At 44.1% G+C, this 20,745-nt stretch overlaps 1 protein-coding gene across 1 annotated transcript; it reads right to left on the minus strand.

The window, feature by feature from the left end:
* Positions 1-2,526: 2,526 nt before the first annotated feature.
* Positions 2,527-4,159, minus strand: LOC122473113 (olfactory receptor 9-like). Its single transcript, XM_043563253.1, has one exon. It carries the CDS (start codon positions 3,565-3,567, stop codon positions 2,527-2,529), a length of 1,041 nt encoding a protein of 346 aa, XP_043419188.1. The 5' UTR covers positions 3,568-4,159.
* Between the last annotated feature and the right edge of the window lie 16,586 nt (positions 4,160-20,745).

Raw genomic sequence — 20,745 nt, forward strand, 5'->3', positions numbered from 1 at the left:
TATGGGACATACTTATACTATAATATTGTTCGTTGTTTATCTGAAATTCAAATTTAACAGAGCACTCTGTATTTTCCTGACAGTTCTAACCAGGAACCCTGAAAATAGGGGACCTCAGCTTCCTGAGATTATGGTCACTGTCCCAAGTGAGAAAAGCATGAAACCAACTTGGGCTGAGCCAGTCTGATTTCATCATATCCTCTTCTTGTCACAACCCCAGCTCAGAACAATGGAGAAAGAATTGTCTCCCCTCGTCTTGTTCAGACACCAACTCTATCAGGAAGTCATCCTTGGTTTTGACCGTGATGCCCCATGTTGCCCTCTCAGTCCACCTCTGTCTCAGCCAGCCCTTGGCTGACTGAGGGAAAGTGGGTTCTTGTCTTCCTCATCACATCTTTTCTGCACTATAAGAATATTAAATATCCACACCTCTCCATCTTTCTTTTCCCTAAGCCATCTAACACCAACACACTCCTCATCCTTAATCCATCAACTTCCTTGCCCTGAACATTGGACAGCCCTCAACTGGGCTGCAAAAAAATAAGAATTCTCTTGGAAAGCAATTTGGCAATATGTTTCAAAAGCTCTAAAACTGTATGAGTTTTTACCCAGCAATTCTATTTCTAGAAATTTGTGCTCATAAAAAACATAAGATAACAATACAAAGACATAAGTGCAATGACATCTATCTCAGTAAAATTTATAACAAAGATTAATTCCAGGGGCGCCTGGGTGGTTCATTTGGTTAAGCTTCTGACTCTTGATTTCAGCTCAAATCATGACCTCACAGTTCATGGGATCAAGTCCTGCATGGGATACTGTCTCTCCCTCTCTTTCTTTTTTTTTTTTAACATTTATTCATTTTTGAGAGACAGAGAGAGATAGAGTGTGAGTGGGGGAGGGAAGAGAGAGAGGGAGACACAGAATCCAAAGCATGCTCCAAGCTCTGAGCTGTTAGAACAGAGCCCAACACGGGGCTTGAACTTACAAACTGTGAGACCATGACCTGAGCTGAAGTCGGATGCTTAATCAACTGAGCCACCCAGACGCCCCTCCCTCTCCCTCTCTTTCTGCCCCTTCCCCACTCATGGTCTTTCTCTCTCTCTCTCAAGATAATAAATAAACTTTAAAAAAAAAAAAAAAAGACACATCTCTGGTCTGCAGTTTGTCACCAAGAAACTGGAGCTATCCTTTTTAAAAATAAATAAATAAATAAATACACTTTAAAAATATTATCAATTCCAATAGTAGGAGTTGCTTAATATTGTAGTATGTATCCATATATCAATACTATAAGGATATTAAAATCACGCTTTGGAAGTCTACTTATATGGTAAAATGCTACCATGTAGTTTAGTAAAGTGGAAAATAAAGGTTATAGAACAACCTAGACAATAAAATCCCATTTTTAGTTTTTAAAAATATGTTTATATACATATATAGAGGGAAACCAGAGCACAATAATTTCCCAAGAACATTAACGTCAAAATGGTAATATTTTCTTTTCTTCAGAATGTAAAATTTTCTGCGATTAATAGTGTTAATTTTGTAAACTGAAAATCAATGCTATTTTAAAGGCCCCATTTATTGTGTCTTGAGAATGATTTCCCTGTTTATACTGGCCCCTCCTGTGGCTTATTGCTGAAAGTAAGTTAACGAACAAGCAAGAACTGGCTTCCCAAGAAAAGTAAAATGGTGCCAGGTCTCTCTATCCAGCATATTAAGGTGGACTCCAAGTAGAAATAGTGGACAGTTTACAAGAAACAAAGGCATCATCTTGGAAGTCAAGGGGCCAGACTGGACCTTTTGATCGGTCAGGGGAGAGAAATCATATGTGCATTTTTACCTTAGAACCAGAGGAGAAAATAGAGAGCAAGTCAGGCCGCAGGTGAGAAGGAAGCTAAGTAGAAAATATTAACATCTCAGGGATCCCAGAATGACAGTTGTAAATGAGCAAAGTACTAGGCAGATGCTTCCAGACCTAAAGCAACACCAAGCAAGACTTGGCGCCTGAGCTTCTGAGCCAGACAAGCTATGCCCTGCTTCTGTTCCTTCCCTGCCAACCCAGTCACACAGATCAGACCTTGCACCTGGACTGAAAGAGCTCCTGCTGTACGAAAGGCAACTGATATGAACGAGAAAGGCTTGCAATGAGGAGTCTGGGAGAAGAGAGTTATCACCAGGAAGCATGGTCCCACACAGTGCCTTGAACCTCAGAAAAGAGCAGAAATTGCTCAATTATCGCACAAGATGGGCACAACTGCCCTCTTTCCTCAACCTTCCCTCCAGTGTATGTTTTTGCAGCTCTGCACCTACAAACAAGACAGGTCAAGGCCATAAGAGGAGACCCCAGAAGCAGAGCTCTGAGAAGCATGTCAGTGGCTTGGGCCCTCGAACTGGGCAGGCCAGGGAACCTCACACTCACAATGCAGAGCAGGCCAGATCCCTGGGGACCGAGGGTCCTAGCTTCTCCCTCCTCTGAAAACATCCAAGGATCAGGCCCTTATCTTCAATAACTCGAAGGAATCAAGGGCTCCAAAGGTATCTCTTCACAAGCCGCCTCATTGCCCCCGTGACCTCCTTGTTCCTCAGAGTGTAGACAAAAGGGTTGAACACAGGAGTGACAACTGTGTAGAAGAGAGCAAGGATCTGGTCCGTGTCCTGAGAGGAGCCTGCCCAAGGCCTCATATATGCAACAGTCCCAGTCCCAAAAAAGAGTATGACCACAAACAGGTGGGAGGAACAGGTAGAGAAGACTTTTCGACGTCCCTGGGATGTTGTGACCCCAAGGAGGGTGGCAAGGATGCAGGCATAGGAGGCTACGATCAGTAAGAAGGGGGTCAGGATAAAGGCTATTGTGACGGCAAGATTGCCCACTTCGCCCCAGAAGGTGCTGGCACTAGCCAGCCTCAGCACAGGCAGGATGTCACAGAGGAAGTGGTGGATTGTGTTGGCACCACGGAAGGGCAAAGTGAAGATGAAGAGGGAGTGAGTGGTGCCTGTAATGATGCCCATGAGGTAGGAGGCCCCTGCCATGCTCACACAAGCTTCCTGGTTCATCAGAGTGGTATAATGCAGCGGCCGGCAGATGGCAGCGTAGCGGTCATAGGCCATGGCAGTGAGCAAGCAGCATTCAGCAATGCCAAAGAGGGCAAAGAAATACAGCTGGGTGAAGCAGCTGGCAGGTGAGATGGTGGGGCAGGAGGCAAGGAGATCAGCCAGCATCCTAGGCACGACGGTTGTGGTGTAGAGGATTTCCACCGTGGAGAAGTGGCGAAGGAAGAAATACATGGGCAAGTGCAGGGCACGGTCTGCCAGCGTGAGGAGGATGATGAGGGAGTTGCCCAGCAAGGTGACCAGGTAGATGCAAAGCACCCCCCAAAACAGAGGACCCCGAAGGGGACCAAAACCCGAGAACCCCAGCAAAACAAACTCAGTTACTGCTGTGCCATTGCCACTACCCATATCCTCAAGTCCAGACTGGAAGAAGGAGCCGGGCAGAGGCTCATGCAGCACCAGAAGGCAGCCAGGCAAAGGCAAAGGCTCCTGCTGCAGCAGGAAAGGCATGAAATAGTCTACAGGAACATTCCAGTTACCAGGAATGAGATGCGTGAGCACCTGAGCCGGTAGCAATTCCCTGCCAGAAACTCCCTCAGAACAGAAAGAAGACAAACCAGAGGAATAGAGGGAGAATGGCAGGCCTTCCTTAAGCCTGGGAACTGGAAAGACATCAGGGTGGTCCTTCTATTCACTGAGTTCTGGGTTCGAGGAGCAAAGAGCTGGTACAGGTAAAAGAGCTCCCTTTGAGAAAGTCGTGGTGAAAATGGGCAGAAAGATGGGTGAGCAGACAGAATAAACAAAGCTAGCAGCAAACTGGAAGAAAAATAGATCAACCAGGAAGCAGAGGAAGAACTGGAGTGGGAACAAGAGAAAGAAAGAGAAGGCACAGGATCACAGGCTAAAGAGAGAAGGCACAGGGTGCTTTTACCTACAGATGAGTCCCCACAGCCCTCAGGATGCCTTCCTTGGCAGCACACCAACAGGTGCTCTGTCCCCCCCAAGAGCCAGATTCCCAGAGGATAGGGAGAGAAAATAGGCAACGGAAGCTAAGGAGAGTGTTAGAGTCTTTTCTAGGCTGCAAAAAGTTTATTAAGAATTTCAAATAATTTACCTAAATAGTCCACCTTCAAGGAGGGGAAGGATAACTCCCCACTCCTTAAGTGTGGGCTACATATAGTGACTTTCTGGAAAGAAGGTGACAAAAGAGTAACTTTACAGAGAAGCAACCTGACAAACACCACCTCAACCAAGTGATAATCAGCTGTGTCAAATCATGTTGATAGTATGTACCTTTGATCTCATGTGATGACAATGGCATGTCACTCCTGTGGCCTTTCTCCAGAAACCCATAACTGCAGGCTAATCATAAGAAAAATGTCAATTCTAATAGAGACACATGCTACAAAATATCTGACCAATACTCCTCAAAACTGTCAAGGAAGGTCATCCAAAACAAGGAACATCTGAGAAACTACAGAGCATAACAACTAAATGAAATGTAGTATCCTTGAAAGGGGAAAAAAAAAAAAAGAATATTGGGCCAAAACTAAGGAAATCTGAACAAAGCGTGAATCTTAGTTAATAATAACATATCAGTATTGGTTCACTAATTGTGACTAATGTATCATACTAATATAAGATGTTACTAATAAAGGAAACTGGACACGGAGTATTTTTTTTAATGTTTTATTTATTTTTGAGAGAGAGACAGAGTGTGAAAAGGGGAGGGGCAGAGAGAAAGGGAGACAGAATCCAGAGCAGGGTCCAGGCTCTGAGCTGTCAGCACAGAGCCTGATGTGGGGCTCGACCTCAGAAACTGTGAGATCATGACCGGAGCCCAAGTCAGGCATTAAACCAGCTGAGCCACCCGGATGCCCCAGACACAGAATACTTGGGAACTAGGTGTACTATCTTTGTAATTTTTCTGTAAGTCTAAAACTATTCTTAAAAATGTTTATATTTATTTCATTATTTAATGTTTATTTTTGAAAAAGAGAGAGACAGAGCATGAGTGGGGGAGGGGCAGAGAGAGAGGGAGACACAGACTCTGAAGCAGGCTCCAGGCTCCCAGATGTCAGCACAGAGCATGATGCAGGGCTCGAACTCACAATCCATGAGATTATGACTTGAGCTGAAGTTGGATGCTTAACCAACTGAGCCACCCAGGCACCCCAAAAATGTTTATTTTTAAAAGTTTGTTTTTAAAGGTTAATTTATTTAAAAATTTTTTTTTTTTTTTTTTTAATTTTTTTTTTCAACGTTTATTTATTTTTGGGACAGAGAGAGACAGAGCATGAATGGGGGAGGGGCAGAGAGAGAGGGAGACACAGAATCGGAAACAGGCTCCAGGCTCTGAGCCATCAACCCAGAGCCTGACGCGGGGCTCGAACTCACGGACCGTGAGATCATGACCTGGCTGAAGTCGGACGCTCAACCGACTGCGCCACCCAGGCGCCCCTAAAAATTTTTTTTAAATAGAAGTGAATTTATTGACAGAGAAAGGTGTTTACAACATATTATTACATGATAAAAGCAGGGCTAAAAGACCAATAAATTCTTAATATAAAATATATATCAGATAGATAGACAGATGGAAAGCAAAGTAGTTAATGATAGGCTCTGAATGAAAAAGACGTGGAGTTTGTGTGTGTGTGTGTGTGTGTGTGTGTTGTTTACTTTTTTAATATGTTTTTGATCCAATGATCATACAGCAGGAAAAAAAATTTATAAAATATTAAAAGAAAAAGATGAAATTTGTTTTAACATATTTTGATATTTAAAAAAATGTTTTTAATGTTTATTTATTTTTGAGAGACAAAGAGGGACAGAGCATGAGCAGGGCAGGGATAGAGAGAGAGAGGGAGACAGAATCCAAAGCAGGCTCCAGGCTCTGGGCTGTCAGCACAGAGCCCCATGCGGGGCTTGAACCCACGAACCGTGAGATCATGACCTCAGAAGTCTGACACTCAACCGACTGAGCTATCCAGGCGCCCCTAACATATTTTGATATTTTTAAATGTCTAATTTATTTTCAACCAATTATGCCTACTTACACCTTTGGAAATGTTTTTATTAATAGTTTGATTATGCAATTTGAATTAGTAGTGAGTGTTTCTGAATATTTCAAAAGCTGTGAGTGGAACACTGCGATGGACACTTAGGTTGTTTTCAGATTTATGATGTTCCTACAATTTCCAATTTAAAAGAGTTACAAATAAAAACAGCAGGGGGCGTGGGAAGTCTGGAAAATGACCCCAAAAGGTAGATTTTTTTTTTTTTTTCCTGAAGAGTGCACAATTCCCGAGTTTCTTCCAAATGGGATCGCATCGCTCCCCATGTGGTGAATCTCAGAATAGCCACGTTCTGTCTGCACAGGACGGAAGTAAGAGCTTCTCAGTTGGTAACCTCCTAGGGAGCTTCTCAGTTGAAATCTGAAATCTGTCCCTGTACTCAAGAGAGCAGGGAGAGTTGAGAGAAAGAGACAGCCACTCTAAGCTGGTAGGTGGCATTTTTAATAAGCAAAGGGAACTTACAGATGAGGCTTATCTTGGGCGACAGCAAAGCGAATGGATCCCTGCACCTGCCCGCTGCGCCTTAAGAGTTTATAAAGATGCCCTAACTGGGTTTAGTCACGTATTCCGTGCAGGTGTTCTCAACACATCACTATCTCAAGGCTATGTCCTTGGAGCAGTCTCTGGGAGTGGGAAAGGCAAGTGGAACCCACATTCCAAGAATAGGAGCGGGGGTGAGAAGCCTGTGATCACCCAGGTGCAGCTGACTGGTCAACGGGTGGTCATGTCTTTTCAATGACCTTCTCCAACGGATCTAGAAAAGCTCATTTGGTTTACCCAAGATCACTCAGTGAATTAAGGGCAGAGCTGAAACCAGTAATAACATGTGTCATTTATAGGGCATGGCATCGGTTGCATAAACCACCTCTCTTAATCCTGACACAGTGAGGTTCCATTAACCCCACCCTACAGTTGAGGAATGGGTGAGAGAGATGAAGTGTCTTGTCCAAGGTCACACAGCCTGATAACAGCAGAGCCAGAATTCAAACATAGTCTATCTGCCCCCAAAGCCAGTGTAACTGAACACTGTAAACCCAGTCTCTGTCTAACCCAAAGCCTATCCCACTTGTCTTTGCAAAGTGTCTGCATCTACATCACAAAAGAAGATGCCTTGGAGACAACTGCTCTAATCTCTTCTTGTTACAAACAAGGAAACAAAGACAGAGAAGGGATAGATAGGATTTTTCCACAGTCACCCAGGGACAGAGCTAGGGCTGAGGCCAGGTTTCTCATCAAATGTTCTCTCTCAGCCTTTGTTTTACCTCCCAATCCACTGTAACTCTGTGTACATGCGTGTGTGTGTGTGTATGGGTCTGTGTGGGTGCACATGTGTTCCATGTTTGTGTGCAGGGACCACCCTACTCATAGGAAGAGTGACCATGAAAACCCCAGAGTAATCCCCACCAGTAACAGGAGCTTCTCAAATCAGCACCTTCCCATTTGCAGAGCCTTGAAGTCAATGTCAAGACTTAAGAGTTTAAAGGAAGAAAGGATTCATCAGTGGCATAAGGCACCACAAATGGAGCCCTGAGGGGACTAAGGGTGCTTCAGTGGTGCAATAACTCAGGTATATATAGTTGATCCTTGAACAATTTGGGGGTTAGGAGTGCCAACCCCCACCCCACGGGCAAAAATTCACTTATAACTTTTGATTCCCAAAAACCTTAATTACTGATAGCCCACTGTTGACCAGAAGCCTTACCAGTAACATAAATAATTGACTAACACCTATTCTGTATGTTACATGTATTATATACTGTATTCTCACGATAAAATAAGCTACAGAAGAGAAAATGTTATTAAGAAAATCATAAGGGAGGGGTGTCTAGGTGGCTCAGTCGATTGAGCATCAGACTTCAGCTCAGGTCATGATCTCACAGTCAGTTGTGGGATTAAGCCCTGTACAAGGCTCCATGCTGGGCATGGAGCCTGCTTGAGATTCTCTCTCCCTCTCCCTCTACCCCTCCCCAACTCGCACACACACATGCACATTCATGCTCTCTGTCTCAAAAAAAATTAAAGATTAAAATTAAAGAAAATCATAAGAAAAACACCTTTGTAGTATCATACTTAAAAAAATCTACATATTAAGTGGACCCATGAAGTTCAAACCCATCTTGTTCGAGGGTCAACTGTATTTCCCTGAAGTACAGTGTACAAGGCTCAAAAGGACACATGAGGCCATTAGGGGGTCAGACATCCTATAAATAGGCAGAGCTCAAACCATAAGCCCCTTCTTCCCCCAGGAGAAGAAGCCCAGGGAACCAAAATAGGACCTACTTCAACCAAGAAGCTTAGCCTCCTCCATGCTCCTGCTTCAGCACAGAATTCAGGGTCTGAGCCTCCACACGGACCCTGTGAAGGGGGAGCAGGTAAACTGAGACAGTAGCAGAGATGGTAGAAAAAGTAGCACTGGACAGACAGGAGGAAGCATGGCCACAGCCAAGGGAGGAACATCCCTGATGCCCCTGAGGTGGAGGTGCCCCAGCACCAGTGAGCCCGTGCCAGAGCACTCGAGGACAAGATGTGAAGCAGCATAGGACAAAGACCACAGGCCCTATGAAGACATGTACCACTGACACAGAAGAGCCACTCCTGCCTCAGCTGGGATGTTTTCCTCCGGGTACATATGTAGGTGAGGTGATTTCCACCAAACCAGATTTCACGTTCCTGGAAAACTCTTGTTAGTTGTTCCTCTGCTTGAGAATCTTTCTCTACCTACTTCTCAAGTTCATATCCTGTCTACCCCTCCCGGCCCAGTACAGACACACCTCCTCCGAGAAGTCTCTCCTGATTCTCCCTCAGAAACCACATCACTCCACAGCTTTCCATGTAGTATTATCTCAAAACTTAGTAACTTGAAACAACAAATATTTATTATCTCCTGGTTTCTGAGTCAGGAGTGCAGGTGTGAATTAGCTGGGTGTCTGTGGCTCTCACAAGACTGCAATTAAGACTTCAACTGGGCTGCCTCATCTCAGGGCTCCAGTGAGAGAGGGTGTGCTTCCAAACTCACCCACAGGGCTGTTGGCAAGCCTTAGGTGCTTACTGCCTGAGGACCTCAATTCCTTGCCTTGTGGTCATCTTCACAGGGCAGCTCACTCTGTGGCAGCTGCCTACCCTCTAGGTGAGGGAGCAAAGGGGAGAGGGAGAAAGGGAGGAAGACCAAAGTCACAGTCTTTTGTTGCCTAATCTCAAAAGTGACATCCTGTCACTTCTGCTGTGCACTGTGAGTTAGGAGTGAGTCACTAACTCTAGCCTGAAAAGATCCAGGGTACAAAAAGACTGTGACTTCAGTTTTTCTCAGTCTCTCTCTCTCTTGCTCTCTCAGTCTGAGGGAGGAAATCTGCCATGTTGTGAGCTGCCCGGTGGAGAGGTCCACATGGCAAGGGATGACTATCTCCATTTACTCAAGGGAAGGGGGTTACATGAAGGCTCAAGCACCAGGAGGTGAGGGTCGCTGGGGGACAGCTGAGGGGTGGCTACCCCACGTGCAGCTGGTACAGTGGCATTACCTGGGCAGCTCCTGAGCCAAGCACTAGGCTGAGTAATCACTTCAGTTAAGTCCCATCATCCACCTAGTGAGCCAGGCATTATTATTACCTCTTTACAGATAACATGCTGAGGCTAAGAGAGGTGATGTGTGTGACCTGCCTGAGGTCCCATTAGTCAGTGACCCAGCCAGGATTCAAACCCAAGCTCTGACCCAATCCCATGCCTTTTCTACCTCAACTGCCTGCCACTGCTCACTCTTCAGGTTAGATTCTTGGCTTCACCACCTATGAGCTGTGTGACCTTGGGCACATTGTTTAACCTCTCAGAGACTTGTTTTTCTCATCTGTAAAACAAAGATAATTCGTACCTCTTAGGGTTATTGCAAGAATTTAGTAACATGTTTGAGAAGCGTGTAGCACAATGTCTGTTGTATAATAAAAACCAGCATCATATCACATGAATTGGGGAGATAGAGAAGGGGAGTTTACTGTATCCATTTCCACCCTGGTCTGGGAAGACAATAAAATTTCAAAGCCATTTTTAAAAAGGTACCCAAGACTGGAAAAAGTATGGGATCAAAGGAAAAATGTCTTGAAAGTTATTACTTTAAGTGGAGGGAAGGCCCTCCCTTCACAGCCTTGAGGGCAAGGAGAGGGTTTTCTTGATCACACCCTATGACTTTTCTCAGAACGACATTTTTAGAAATTGATTGGCTGTGGTATCTGGGGTGTGTGTTGACAGGGGGACATGAGGGGAGGCAAGGAGAAGGAAAATGAAAAATATTATGAAAATGGAAGGCGGCTGGAGGCTGTTGGCTGACCCCACAAAAGTCAGAAGACGAAACTGGCCTCAAGAGGCAGCTGAAGACATCACGATTAGACCCAAGAAACTAGGCCTTCCCCCTAGAGATCATGAAAGAACACACAAGTCTAGGAAATCCATTTACCCTGAACCCCGGACCTCCTTGACTCTCCTGAGGGCAAGCTTTCCCTTTGTAGAAAAAACTGTTAAGTGAAGATCTCATAGGTGCTTGTTAGCTCCCGTGAGATAGAAAGAGAGAGACAGAGAGAGGGGTGGGGGGGGGGAGGGGAGGGACTGGCCTTTCAAACCCCCTCAGACACTTTTTACTCTAAAAGTCTAAGCAGTAGCTTGCATCCATCTGGGTATATGTATAGAATGATTAACAAATACTTTCTCCCCATGGATACTATGTAAGTTTTAATTAATTCCCACATGTCAGCCATGTCTCTCTGTTTCCCTCAACACTGCTTCCCAGCTTCACAGTCCCCAGGGCCTCTGCCACAGCAATTACCTGCTCCAGATGAGCATGTCTCCACAGCACATCAGCAATCGTAATCACACCACGATAACTCCACAATGACTTTTGCCCCTCAACATTTAAAAAAAAAAAGAAAGACTGGGGCGCCTGGGTGGCGCAGTCGGTTAAGCGTCCAACTTCAGCCAGGTCACGATCTCGCGGTCCGGGAGTTCGAGCCCCGCGTCGGGCTCTGGGCTGATGGCTCAGAGCCTGGAGCCTGTTTCTGATTCTGTGTCTCCCTCTCTCTCTGCCCCTCCCCCGTTCATGCTCTGTCTCTCTCTGTCCCAAAAATAAATAAACGTTGAAAAAAAAATTTTTTTAATAAAATAAAATAAATAAGTAAATAAAAAGAAAGAAAAGGTTTACACCCTGGCAATTAATAGAGCACTTCAGCAATTTCCCTTCAGTATCTCATTTGGTTCTCACATTGACCCTAGAGATAAGCTTAACAGGTATCACTAACCTGTTTTAGCAATGGGAAAACTGAGGAGCCACGTGACTGCAAAGTCACTTGTCCAACAAGAGTTGCAACCAGGACTAGAAACCTAGAAGCCAAATCCCTATCACTCGGTCCAGGACATGCTAATGCACCACCTAGTGCTGCCCCACGATCTCTGTCCCACATCAGTTACTTGACCTCTGAAAGCCCAGCTCCTTCCAACACCAAGAGGCCACAGTGTCCCACAGAGCAACCAGAAACAGCTGCCCTCCCCTGAGAGTTCCCTACTTCCTCACACCGTCACCACTTAGCCAGGCTTCTGGAGCACAGACAAGTGCACTCTGGGGAGGTCATTGCTCCCTGCTCCCAGTCCTCACTATGCCCCTGTAACACTACCACATGCACCAGATAATCCACCTGATTATCTGTCTCCTGCCTCCCATTTCCATCCCAGAGCTACAAAGAAGCTCACAATTACGTTTGTTAACTTGCTGTCTTGGTCCTTGTTGGATAGCATCAATAGCTTACCAAGACCTATCAAACACCACAAGATGGCAAAAATTAAATGTGGAAACAAAGAAAAAAAAGAGAAAGAAAAGAAATGTTGTTTTTTTTTTTTTTTCAACGTTTATTTATTTTTGGGACAGAGAGAGACAGAGCATGAACGGGGGAGGGGCAGAGAGAGAGGGAGACACAGAATCGGAAACAGGCTCCAGGCTCCGAGTCATCAGCCCAGAGCCTGACGCGGGGCTCGAACTCACGGACCGAGAGATCGTGACCTGGCTGAAGTCGGACGCTTAACCGACTGCGCCACCCAGGCGCCCCAAGAAATGTTTTAAAAAGAAAGAGAAAGGTAGGGACATATGATGGAACGAGGAACGATGGAACTAGTCTGATTGGTTCTAGAGTTCACTGTGTCTGTGAGATAAAACAGAGACAGGCTACTCAGGGCAGTACAATTATTCTAGGAGCCAGGACCAGACAGAAATTTCTCCCAAGGACACTCCTAGAGAGATGACTGTGGCTCACATCCTTGCCATTGCCTTCAGAGTGAATTACCTAGGATGGGTAATTCCTCCATAGGGGAGGCCATCACACCACAGGACCTCTGTGACTGTGGAAGAGGTAGCTCTGTCTTGATGGAGCTTGATGTAGGGCAGCTTTCTCAACCTTGGCTGTACTGACAATTGGACCACGATAATTCTTTGTTGCTGGCGAATATACTATGCATGCACTGGAGGGTGCTTAGTAGCATCCCTGGCATCTACCCACTACATGCCAGAAGCTTCCTCCCCCAAAACTGTGACAAACAAAATGTCTTCAGATAAAGGCAAACGTCCACTGAGGGACAAAATCACTGAGAACCACAGATCCAACAGTAGAAATCATTGCTTCTAGTTTCTTTTTAATGTGGAGAGGCAAAGAAGGGACCGGTTTTACTATTGTTATTTTTGTAGCTTTATTGAAGTATAATTTATATACCATACAAATTCACTCATTTAAAGTATGTAATTCAGTGTTGCTTTTGTTTGTTAGTATATATTCACAGGGCTGTATAACCATCACCACCACCTAATTTTAGAACCTTTTCATCATTTCAAAAACTAACTCCATGTCGTGCCTGGGTGGTTCAGTTGGTTGGGTGGCCGACCTCAGCTCAGGTCATGATCTCACAGTTCGTGAGTTCGAGCCCCGCGATAGGCTCTCTGCTGACAGCCCAGAGCCTGGAACCTGCTTCTGATTCTTGTCTCCCTCTCTCTGCCCCTCTCCTGCTCATGCTCTGTCTCTTTCTCCCAAAAATAAGGAAATGTAAACCAAAAAAAAAATTTTTTTAAGTAACTCCATACCTTATAGCAGCCACTCCCTATTCTTCTTTTCCCCCAGCCTCTGAAAGCAAGTAATTTGGTATCTCTCTTATGGATTTGCCTATTATGGACATTTTATATAATAGAATCATACAAAGTGTGGGTTTTTTTGCACCTGGTTTCTTTCATTCAGCATAAGTTTTTCAAGTTTTATCCATTACCAGTACTTCTATCCCTTTTATTGCCGGATAATGTTCCATTGTGTGGATATATCATATTCTGTCTATCCATTCATCTGTTTATAGACATTGGGTTGTTCATACTTCGGGGCTATTATTAATAATTCTGCTATGAACTTTCATGTACAAACTTTTAGGTGGACATTTGGTTTTAATTCTCTTGGGCATATACCTAAGAATGGAATTGTTGGGTTATACGGTAGCTCTAAGGTTAATATTTTGACGAGTTGCCAGTTTTCCAAAAATAACTGCACCCTTTTATATTCCACCAGCAATAAATGATGGTTCTAATTTTTCCACCTCCAGCACTTGTTAGTTGGTGTATAGTGTGTAGTTCAAGCCTTCTATTTCCTAGTTGATCTTCCTCCTAGTTGTTCTCTCCATTATTGGAAGTGGAGTGTGGAAGTCTCCAGATAGTACTTGTCCAATTGTCTATTTCTGTTCTGCCAGATTTGGATTCCTGTATTTGTTGTTAGGTGGCTCTACTAATACCATGCAAAAAGGGGTTTAAAACAGAAGTTATTACTAGAGATAAAGAAGAACATTTTATAGTGATAGGAGATTCACTCTATAGTGCAGGAAATAATAAAAATTAAGCTGAAATAAGTGATGTAGGAATTTTAAAAAATAGAGAAAATCAACAAAACAAAAGTTGAGTCTTTGAAAGGATCAACAAAATTGACAAACTTTTAGCTAGACTACCAACAAAGAGAATAAAGGTATTAAAATCAGGAATGAAAGAGGGAGACATCACTACTAACCTTACAAAAACAAAAAAGATTATAAGGGAAGGGACACCTGGGTGTCTCAGTTGGTTGAGCATTGGACTTGTGATTTTGACTCAAGTCATGATCCCAGGGTCATGGAATGGAGCCCGGAGTCAGGCTCTGTGCTGAGCATGGATCCTGCTTGGAATTCTCTCTCTCTCTCTCTCTCTCTCTCTCTCTCTCTCTCCCTCTCCCTCTCTCCCTCTGCCCCTCCCTCATTCACACACTCTCTCTCTAAAATAAATAAAATGAAAACAAAATTTTTAAGTTATAAGGGAATACTATGTGTCTAATAAGTCCAATATCTGGTTTTCCTTAGCGATACTATTTACTGCTCATTTTTCCCCCTATGGATGGGCCATAATCTCCTGTTTCTTTGCATGTCTCATAATTTTTTGTTGAAAACAGGACATTTTATGTATTTATGTATTTCTTTAATGTTTATTTATTTTTGAGAATGAGAGACAAAGCACGAGTGAGGGAGGGTCAGAGAAAGAAGGAGACACAGAATCCCTAGCAGGCTCCAGGTTCTGAGCTATCAGCACAGAGCCCAATGTGAAACTTGAACTCACGAACCAAACTGTGAGATCATGACCTGAGCCAAAATCAGACACTTAACCAACTGAGCCACCCAGGCACCCTGATTTGTGCATTTTTTTTAAGTAGGCTTCATACCCAGCAAGGAGCCTAATGCAGGGCTTGAACTCATGACCCTGAGATCAAGACCTGAGCTGAGATCAAGAGTCAGATGGTTAACCATGTGAGCCACCAGGAGCCCTGAAAACTGGACATTTTAAATAATATTATGTGGTAGCTCTAAAAATCAGATTCCCACTTCTCAGAGATTTTTGTTGTTGCTATTTGTTATCATCATTTATTTAGTGACTTTCCTAATTCTATAAAGTCCATTCTTTGTTATGTGTGGCCACCTAAATCCCTGCTTGGCCAGCTTAGCAGTGAGCTAATAATCGAACAGATTTCCTTAAATGCCTTGACCACTAAATCTCCCCGCTTTGCTGAGGCATTCACTGTGTGAGGATTGCGACATGCCTTCAATTCTCCAGCAGTTTACGACTCCCACTTAGTCTTCATTTCCTGCTTGTACAGAGTCCCAAGGTCAACCAGAGCTGAGAGATGTGCAGCCGTGTACATTCTAAACCCCTAGGATTAAGAGATTTCAAAGCCTCCTATTGATATCCCCAAATTTTCCTTTCAAGATTTTAGTAGGCTCTTGCTTGCACCAAGAGATGCCATATCAGGCCACTGATTATTTGACCAATGCCCTAAGGGTAGGGATTTCCTCACCAACCAAATAAAGACAAATGCCATGAATAGGGCTTTTCCAGGGATCTTTCAGACAGGTCAGATAGTGACAATTCTCTGGAAAACAGCTCTTTCAGGAGCTCAAGCCCATTCTACCCCTTCCAGTAGCTGCTAGGATTCTGGATTTTGCAGTTACTATGGTTCCAAGGCCACTGGTTTCAAGGCTACACGGAGCTGGGGAAAGAGGATAAAAATAGGGCAAATTAAAACACCACAAAACTCACTGTTCTTAACAAAATTCTGCCATTATTCTTGGGAAGAATGCTCCTCAGGTTGCAAGACTTTGATTAATTTCTAGAGTTCTGGAAAACTTGATTTTGATGATTTTTGTCAGTGTTCTTATTGCTGTTATCGAAAAACATGTTTTCAGAGGTCTTTACTCCACCATTCCAGAAGTGCTTCCTCCAGCTCTTAAGGTTTTGTTTGTTTTTTTTTTTCAACGTTTATTTATTTTTGGGACAGAGACAGAGCATGAACGGGGGAGGGGCAGAGAGAGAGGGAGACACAGAATCGGAAACAGGCTCCAGGCTCTGAGCCATCGGCCCAGAGCCTGACGCGGGGCTCGAACTCACAGACCGCGAGATCGTGACCTGGCTGAAGTTGGACGCTTAACCGACTGCGCCACCCAGGCGCCCCAGCTCTTAAGGTTTTAATCACACTCCCTTAATAGTTCCCTGGGGTCTCAGCAGGGAGTGGGTCCTGAAGAAACAACCCAACCAAAAAAGATTTCAAGGACTTCAAGTCTGCCTTTTGCCAGATCCCAGAGCTGTAATCCCTCAGGATGAGCCCTCTGTTTCCCCAGGACCACAGTTTTAGGGTTGCAGGGGTATGATAGCCATGCTGGGAAACAAGGCCAACCCTGACAGAGACTGCCTCAGGAGCCGGGCAGGACTGGAGCCACAGTGACTGGAGTGAGTCACAAGCTTTTGTGATAGCAGTAAGTTGGTCCATTTCATGGTTTTCCATTGTTCTTAGTGACTGTCTTGAAAGGAGGAAATACAATTTTCACAGTGTTTCAGAACATACAAAACCACAAGTAGCTTTCTACAACTGTCATAACTGACTTCACATTCTATCACCAGCCTGTGGCAGGCAAGGCCACTCAGAGACAGAGAGAAGACTAGTCCTCTTCATTTTCCAGGCAGTGGGTATATTGAAAAACAAAGAAATGCCAGAACAGAGTTACTAAAATATTGATATATTTTAGATATTTATTTTTAACCAACCAAAAGTTCTAATACAACAAATCAATACATAGACAATAGGACCTTATTTGGCAATAAGGCAAAATCTATACTTGAGGCCCTGTATGGATACAAGGCCTAGACCCTATAGCTTTCCTAGTAATAAGACCCCTCCTTTCTGTGCTACTGGGGAGTTCTTTGCTTCCCGATGGGAGGAAGGGAGTGAGAATTCAGATAAATCAACTTCAGGTTCTCTCTTGAAAGGAGAGCCACCTACAGGATCAGTAGATCAAAGTGGTAGCCCCTCCTCACAAACCCAAGGAGGTGAAAAGAAGTTTATCCTCCCCAACTCATGGCTACATTTCAGCCCCTGCTCATGTCCTCCTTCCTGCCTCTTCCCCAGGGGGAAAAAAAAATCATTCCCTATGTTTTCATGGAGAGCTACACTACTCTGTAATAGGGAACTACTACCGAGCAGTCCAGAAGAAGACTAGAAGAGTTGTTTTATATAAAGAAACCATTCCCTTGTATCACACAAGCAAGAGTCCTTATAGACCTAGATCTTCAGAAGAAAGGATTTCCTGTGGACACTTCCTCTCTCTCTACCCATATTCCAACTTCAGATGTTAGCCAACTGCTAATAGAAACTTTCCGCTGTCCAATACCATGTTTTCACTCTTATGTGGATCCTGAGAAACTTAACAGAAGACCATGGGGGAAGGGAAGGGGAAAAAAAGGTTAGAGAGGGAGGGAGCCAAACCATAAGAGACTCTTAAAAACTAAGAATAAACTGAGGGTTGATGGGGGGGTGGGAGGGAGGGGAAAGTGGGTGATGGGTATTAAGGAGGGCACCTGTTGGGATGAGCACTGGGTGTTGTATGGAAACCAATCTGACAATAAATTTCATATTAAAAAAAAAAAAAAAGAAACTTTCCACTGTCAGGATTTTACCAGATCCAAAGTGGGGAGAAATTGTCTCTGATTTCATGAATGAAGTAGACATTGTGTGCTATAGCCAATTTCCTCACAGGTTACCTAAAAAGCAAGCATATATCATCCCAGTGAGGATTAATTTTTCTCCCAAATCAATAAAATCGAGTTTCATATCAAGAAAACATATATTACTGTGATGTTAAGATCTTGACTCTATCTCTTGCAAAATAATAACCCCAACAGGACTGTGCTAAGGAATACTTGCCTTCTTCCCGAGCCTGCAGTATCTCTAATAGGTCACAAAGCCCTCCCAGGCCAGGTGCAAGCTCCAAATTCTGATCCAAAATTCTCTTCCCTGACAGAAGAAAAGGGCGGGTATTGATACTTCTTAACACATATCACAGTTTGCATTCTAACACATATCTGATGGCTTCCATTATTTTTGCTGTGAAATACTGGAATAGCACATTTGAACATAAGACAGTGCATGCAGGAGCCACACAACAAATACATATGAAAAGAAGAGCACACTGGGGTGCTGGGAAGGCACCAGCTCTTCTGCCACTCCAGCTTGTGCTCCCTGTGAGTTGTCCTTATGACCACAGGAGACCTAAGGTGTAAGTCTGCCAACTGCAGTATAAAGCAGGACATTTTAGCACAGCCACCACTTCAAAAGGTAAATTATTGCTCTGGATTACACAGAATGTTGTTTACATTCAACATTCTGACCCCTACTCCAACCCTGCACCTTGCCCCATTCCTGAAGCTGAGCACCCAGCCCCAGTCCCTGCCCCACACCCAGGAATTGACTCATCTGATCCTCTGGCCCTGACCTATGCTCACTGCCCAGGCCCCTGATTGTCTCCCCTCTCAGTTCCATCCAGGTCCACCTCCTGCCACCCTTCCCTGCCTAATTCTAGCTGAACTCCATTTGAGCCTATTTAGCCAAGCCCAGTCTCAGGCCCCAAACAGTTCCTGTTTAACCTGACCTGAAAGGTGCTCAGTCTCTAAACTTGACTTGGAACAGCTGCTAGATTGAGTCCTTTGCCACCACTCCTTCCTGAGGTCAAGCTCTGGAATGTCCAGCCAGCCAAGCCTTAAACAGCACTGCTTCCTGGAAGAGTGAGAGGGACTAAGGACCTGAGCTCACAAGCTTCATCCCCCTGTTCAACTAATAGTTTGTTTTGGGGGTTTTTTTTTAATGTTTATTTTTGAGAGAGAGAGAGAGAGAGCGTGCGCACTCAAAGGTGGGGGAGGGGCAGAGAGAGAGAGGGAGACACAGAATCCGAAGCAGGCTCCAGGCTATGAGCTGTCAGCACAGAGCCCCACATGTACCTCAAACCCGCGAATCATGAGATCATGACCTAAGCCAAAGTCGGACACTTAACCGACTGAGCCACCCAGGAGCCCTTAAAGTAGTTTCTTAAGACAGTGTTTCTCAAACTTGAATGCACATAGGAGTGACCTGGGGATCTTGTTAAAATGCAGATTTCAGGGGCACCAGCGTGGCTCAGTCGGTTGGGCGTCCAATTTCAACTCAGGTCATGGTCTCACAGTTTGTGAGTTTGAACCCTCTGTCAGGCTCTGTGCTGACAGCACAGAGCCTGGAGCCTGCTTCGAATTCTGTGTCTCCTTATCTCTCTATCCCTCCCCCGCTCACACTCTGTCCCTCTCTCAAAAATAAACATTAAAAAAAATTTTTTTTAATTAAATAAATAAATAAATGAAATGCAGATTTCAATTCTGCATGTCTGGTGTGAGGCCCGAAACAGCAGTTCTGACAAATGCTCAGGTGAAACCAATATTGTTAGTCCAGGGAATACACTTTGAGTAGCAAGTTTCTAGAATACTAATTACTAATTGCAAAATAAAATATATATATATATATTTCACATTAACAACAGCCCTGATGTCACCAAGGGAAGAGGAAAAATTTTTCACAGTTTGCTCTACCCCACAGAATTTGGAGTCTGTCCCATGCATATTTTGCACCAATCACATGCTATACTGCTTTGAATTTCCCTTAAAAGTTTCCTATGTGTTGTGATAAGCACCAGGTGATGTATGGAAGTGTTGAATCACTATATTGTACACCTGAAACTAATATACTTTATGTTAACTGGAATTTAAATAAAAACTTCTTAAATTTTTTTTTAACTTTTTAATGTTTATTTATTTTGAGAGCGAGAGAGAGAAAGCAAACAGAGGAAAGGCAGAGAGACAGGGAGACACAGAATCCGAAGCAGGCTCCAGGCTCCAAGCTGTCAGCACAGAGCCCAACACGGAGCTCAAACCCACGAACTGTGAGATTATGACCTGAGCTGAAGTCGGACGCTTAACTGAGCCACCCAAACACCCCTAAATAAAAACTTTTTAAAATTTTTCCTATATGTGTGTTTTGTTTACTACTCATACATCAGATTCCTTTATAGCATTCATTCATTCTGCAAGCAATATTGAGGGGCTATAGGAATATATAAGACATAATCTCTGTGCTAGGTAAGCCAACAGGCCATTGAAGGAGACAGATACAGGGGCACCTGGACGGCTCAGTCAATTAAGCATCCAGCTTCAGCTCAGGTCATGATCTCACAGTTCGTGAGTTCAAACTCCACTTTGGGCTCTGTGCTGACACAAAGGCTGGAGACTGCTTTGGATTCTGTGTCTCCCTTTCTCTCTGCCCCTCCCCTGCTCATTCTCTCTCTCTCTCTCTTTCTTCCCCCCCCCTCTCTCAAAAATAAATAAACATTAAAAATTTCTTAATAAAAAGACAAAGGAGACAGAAACATAAGCAGGTATTTGGGGCACAATATGGTAAGAACAACAATAGTATCTGTATATAGTGTGAGGGAAAAGAGGTCTATGACATTATCAGAATTGGGGAGTCATCAGGAAAGCATTCTGGGCAAAGAAGAGCCTGAATTGAATCTAACCAAGAGAGGGAGTAAACCAAGTGAGGTATAGGGGACCCATCTGGCAGAGACTCCAATATGAAACACCTGGAAAGCAGAGGCGCTGCACACACTTGAAGTTATCGAAACACATTACCAGAGGAGAAGGCTTCAGAGAAGAGGCTGAGGTGTTGATCAGGGGTAGATCACAGAGAGCCTC

The sequence above is a fragment of the Prionailurus bengalensis genome, chromosome B4, assembly GCF_016509475.1.
Source record: "Prionailurus bengalensis isolate Pbe53 chromosome B4, Fcat_Pben_1.1_paternal_pri, whole genome shotgun sequence".
NCBI classification, from domain to species: domain Eukaryota; kingdom Metazoa; phylum Chordata; class Mammalia; order Carnivora; family Felidae; genus Prionailurus; species Prionailurus bengalensis.